The 5,146-nt window shown below is 38.1% G+C and overlaps 1 protein-coding gene across 3 annotated transcripts in view; it reads left to right on the top strand.

Moving 5' to 3' along the window:
• The window catches only part of LOC128031550 (glutamate receptor ionotropic, delta-1-like), a 243,031-nt gene extending 239,396 nt beyond the window's left edge, over positions 1–3,635 (top strand). Inside the window, exons 16-17 of one of the 3 annotated variants that reach the window (XM_052619862.1) lie at positions 374–509; positions 2,272–3,635. In XM_052619862.1, the coding sequence (XP_052475822.1) occupies positions 374–509; positions 2,272–2,660 (525 nt within the window). In that variant the 3' untranslated portion in view covers positions 2,661–3,635. The remainder of the gene's footprint in view (positions 1–373; positions 510–2,271) is intronic. The other 2 variants (XM_052619860.1, XM_052619861.1) reach the window with 2 other exon arrangements.
• Positions 3,636–5,146: the final 1,511 nt, after the last annotated feature.

Genomic DNA, 5,146 nt, shown 5'->3' with positions numbered 1-5,146 from the left:
GACATCTGTTTTATGACTACCATTTGTCAACTGCTTGAACATTGACTGGATCTGAATTAACAGCACATAAAGAGATAAGATCTTTTACTAGCTTATATTGCTGACTATATTGCTTTCACCAACCAGCTCCTTGTTCTTGCTTTAAAGTGCTCAGTCTGCCATATGCCTGTACATTTGAGTGTTTCTTTTATGTATAGTCTTGTTTGGTTTATGATACACTGTAAGCAGGGAGTAACTGGAGCTCTGGCAAGCAATAAGAACCACACGATAACCAACTTTACACATTTTACGTTTTATATTCCTTTCTGTGTCTTCTTATTGCAATTATATGCCAATGTCCAGGCAGTCACGGGTTCTCTGTGGTCTCATACAGGACACTAAGGGCTGCACTCTGGAGATGGCGTCTGGGTCATTGGCATATAATGAAATTGCAACTGCTGCAGGATGCACACGGGACGTTTGGCCAGAGAGAGAAAGAGACTGGGAAGACACGCAGGCTTTTTACACAGGTCAGCTGAGACCTGAGCAGGGATACCTGTCATTGGGATGAACAGGGCTTGATAATATAAAGGAGGACAAGCGTCCTCCTTTGAGCGCATTAGGAATCTAAATCAATCAGATTATATATGTGGATGTGGGTGATGCAGTAATTATGACTCACTCATGCATAGAGAACTAACTGATTACAGAGACCCAGGCAGAGTCAGAGACATTAATTCATCCATATTGTGTGGGTTAATAAGTTCTTTCTGTTTAGAGACTGAAAAGTGATGATTTTATTCATGGAATCTCATGGCCAAAAGAGCACTAACAGGAATCCCACTGTGTTCCTCTCCATTTCGCTCCACATACTCATCATATTCATCATCTGTTTGTCATCCATCAGATCACCCATTCATTGGCCACACTGATGTCCCAAAATATTGCAATCTGGAATCCAAAAGGAGACTGGCCTCCAGATGTGTTGTTTGTTACGGCTGTAAGTGCCCCAAATTTGGTGTATTTTAATGGCAAATTAATGCATTTTTAATTAGAGCTTCAGACTTTCTACTACAGCTGCATGAGCTCTGCAGTAATTATATCTTCATTGATCTTATGACTCAGAAACAAAGTCTCATAATGTGACACCTCTAATTACCCATAAACGGTACATAACTGTAGATTATACAGCTGATTTGCTGGTATCGACCGTGCTAGAGACCTAAGACCTCTGCAATTGAGTTAAAAGACCAGGCCACCCAAAAGTGAAAATTCATTCACTCGCTCTCATGTCGTTTCCAAACATGTATGGCTTGCTTCCTTCAGCAAAACACAAAGGAAGATATTTTAAAGGATGTTTTTGTCCATATATTGAAAGTCAATGGGGTCCACAAACATATTTTGTGTTCCATGTAATGCAGGTTTGCAACAACAGAGTGAAAGTAAGCAAATGATAACGGAATTTAATTTTGGGGTGAACTATCCCATTAAAATGAAAAGGATGCATTACCGAATTGACTGAATAAAACAGAGAAGAAGAGCAGTGATTAACAGAGTAGTCTTGAATGTAACAGTTATCGGTGTTGAATGAATGCTTTACAGGATCAAGGTCATCCTCCTCTTTCTATTACGGAGGATGCATGGCATGGGAATTAAATGACTGTGTGGGAAAAATGTAAGCAGTTAGAAGCCTGTTAATGTTGGCTTGATTCTTTCATTAAGTGGCACGCCACGGCATCACTGGCGCATGACCGAAGCTATTTCACGGCAGTGCGTATCAAAGAATGAAGAAATACCCCTTCAAGACTCCTCTGAAATAAGCCAGACACACTGAAGCGCCAAAGCATGTGTTTGCAATTCAATTTATGGCCCATGTTTCCCTGCACTCACTCTCATTTGCATCGATTTCTCTTATTCCGTAACTTTTCTGATATTAAGCTTTTTTCGCAATTTTGCTTGCTGGAGCGGGTGGGAGAAGAGATGAATTTGATTTGATTTTTATGAGATTATTCCGTGCTGTCAGTAGTACGTTGTGTAATTGGTATCATTAATCAGAGCTGATGTGATTGTTGGAGCCCCTGGTAAACACCTTCTGCTCTCTTCTGAAAGACTGCACGCACGTCCACGTTATTTTCATTCACATCTGTTCTTGCTCCACTGCTCGTCTGCTTTTTATTTCTCGCTTATTCTTTCTTTCTTGCCTTTTTCCACCCCACAAATCAATTCCCACCCTTTCATCTTCCCCTCGCCTTCGCCTCTGTCTCAATCTCCCTGTTTCTTTGTCATTGCCAGGACAAAGAGGTGAATCTGGAGCAGGTTCACCAGCGTTTGAGTGGGCTGATGGAGGACGATCTGGCACACAAGCAGCTGCCGGGTCAGTCTCTGGAGATCTCTGCCCTGGACATGGGCAGCATGCGGCCACAGCAGAGCTCCCAGGAAGCCATGAGAGATTTCCTCCCTGGGGGCCTGTCCGTGACTTCCTTCCTCCAGGAGGGTCCTGGGGTCGGCCGCGTGCCCGGACGGAGCCTCCCCCTCCCTCTCAGCAGTTCCACTCTGCCACCCTCCATGCGCTGCAAACACCGGGCACCCAACGGAGGCCTTTTCCGCCAGAGCCCCGTAAAGACACCTATGCCCATCTCTTACCAGGCAGTGCCCAGGGGACCCATGCCAGAAGCCATTGATCCAAGCCATGGGACCTCTATTTGAGCCGATCGGTCTGAGCATTCTAAAGATTGCCAGCCAGCCAATCACAAAAAAACAAGTTTGGACCAGGTCTGGTTGCATTTATACAATTACTTACATACAGAAACAGATATGGAGAGCTCTTTTTTCAGTACAGATACATACGACTGTGAAACGCTGACTTTCCTTGCCTGTACATATTTGTATATAATGAGAGACAGCAGTGAAGTCAAAGTGTATTTTGAATATTCATGATTTTTTTGAAGTTGAGTTTAAAAGAAATAATTACCTACAACACAGACTGTTTGAATGGCTTTGTAAATTTTGTTCTAAAATAAAAATTATAATTCCTTGTGAATGTTTTCTAAGTGCCACGTTTAAAGATTTTCATTTGAAGTTGAAGAGATGGGGGGAAAACAACTAGAGAAAATCTGTTAATCTTTTGATCACATAATTTTTTTTTTATTTGTTTGTATAATTAAAAAAAAAACGTTAAAGAGAAATTAATCAGAGAAACTGCAGGTTTGTGGAGGCATTGCTCACGTAAGGTTTGATCCCAAGGTAGCAGCTCTTCATCATATAATCTCAGTGTTTATGGAGGCTGAAGCAGTCTAAAGCCTCTGACAGCCATGTGTGTGCAAAATCATCTGTAGACTAGTACAGCATATGAGACACTTGACTTTTAATATCAAATACGCTCTAAAAGGGAGACGTTTGTTCAGTATATGTACCTGAAATTCTGCATACTCATATGTAATGGCTACATTTGAGTCTTTTTATAGTGTACACTAAACAGAGAGAAATATAAATATAACAATATTAACCATGTTGCTTCTCTTTACTAGAAAATTTTACAAAATAAAAAATCTTTCTTTATCCTTTTGCTGAAACCAATAGTGATTTTAAAATGTTGAAGGAAAATCACCATGGTGTTTGAGATTATTTTGGTTAAAAATAAACTCTTTTGTACCAAATCTTTTACCCACTTAGTGTTTGTTGGTATGATTATCTTTTTTTTTAAATTTAAATAAGGTTAAATTCAACTCAATGAATTCAACTCATAACTACATTAATACAGGTTAACTTACAAATACATGATCATTAATATTTTTTTGTGACGGCATAGCTATTGTTCATTTATAAAATTTGAAATGTTGAAGGTATTCAAAGGTTTGGGGTCAGTAAAAAAAAAGGATCTAAAAAACAATTTAGCAGCACAACTCTTTTTAACATTAACAATAATAAAAAAGGTTTCTTGAGCATCAGTTCAGCATATTTAAATGATTTCTGAAGGATCATTTGACTCTAAAGTCTGGAGTAATGGCTGCTGAAAATTCAACTTTGCCATCACAGGAATAAATTACTTATAAAATATATTAAAAATAAAAATATTATTTTAAATTACAATAATATCTCACAAGTAAATTATTTATAATGATCAAATAAATTCAGCCTTGCTGAGCATTAGACTTCTTTCAAATCATTAAACAATTTTAGCGACCCCAAACTTTTGAACAGCAGTGTATGAAGAAATTAGCATGAACTAAAAATTTATTTTTGATATCCAATGCCTAATAGACAGATTGATTGATAAAGTGATATATTTGTACTAGAGTGCAGTTCTTCACTGTCAATCAAACAAATGTTTTACCTGTTTCATTAAGACTGTATCCAAAAGATGAAGTGATGTCTTGCAGTTTTGTGCAGTGCCTACAGGCTTCATCTTCAAAATAATGTTCCATCTGCCTCAAATACTTATAATGATCAACAACTGACATTACCCTGCAGAGAAAATCAATGGAAGCATTAATTATACAGCATGTTTTCAGATGAACTCGACATGACTATTGATTTTCAGAATCATCTTAGTGTGTGCTTAGTCAAAACCAAGTCTTGCTTCTTATTTCCACTAATGAACATAAACACAAACACAGCTAAGAATTATTGTTACACAACACAACACATACTACAAATTTTAAATCTGTCTAGCAATGAGGATGAGTGTGTATGATTTTCTGGAAGACTTTAAAGAGTTTTATACAATGGATCATTTCGTTTGTGGTTTCACTCACATATTTGTCCATGTCTGGGTGATCCTTTTCATCTCAGGCTTTCATTAAACCATTAAAGGATGTATTGAATTCAGAGTCCAAGCTCCCATGAAATGCTAAATGCCCTGAATACAGAATGCAGACTACATTTCTATGCTATGCATAATTTGTGGAAAGATGCAGTTTCACAGCATGTTCAGAAATGTTGGCTCAACTTCTAGCTTAATATGATCCAAAAAATCGAAACCTGTCATTTTTACATTTGATCAAAAGGCCTCATCTGACTGGCATTGGTAAAATCATGCAAATATTGCCGCTCACTTCAGATCAATGTATTAATGTGAGTAAAACATGGAGAATTTGTGATGTGAACTATAATGAACAGACTTTCAATCAACTGGTTTCACCATTCATTCAAGGCTTGTTTTTACATG

The sequence above is a fragment of the Carassius gibelio genome, chromosome A17 (genome assembly GCF_023724105.1).
Source record: "Carassius gibelio isolate Cgi1373 ecotype wild population from Czech Republic chromosome A17, carGib1.2-hapl.c, whole genome shotgun sequence".
Taxonomy (NCBI): domain Eukaryota; kingdom Metazoa; phylum Chordata; class Actinopteri; order Cypriniformes; family Cyprinidae; genus Carassius; species Carassius gibelio.
Note: the sequence above shows the minus strand (reverse complement) of the source record. Positions and strands in the feature narration are given on the sequence as shown.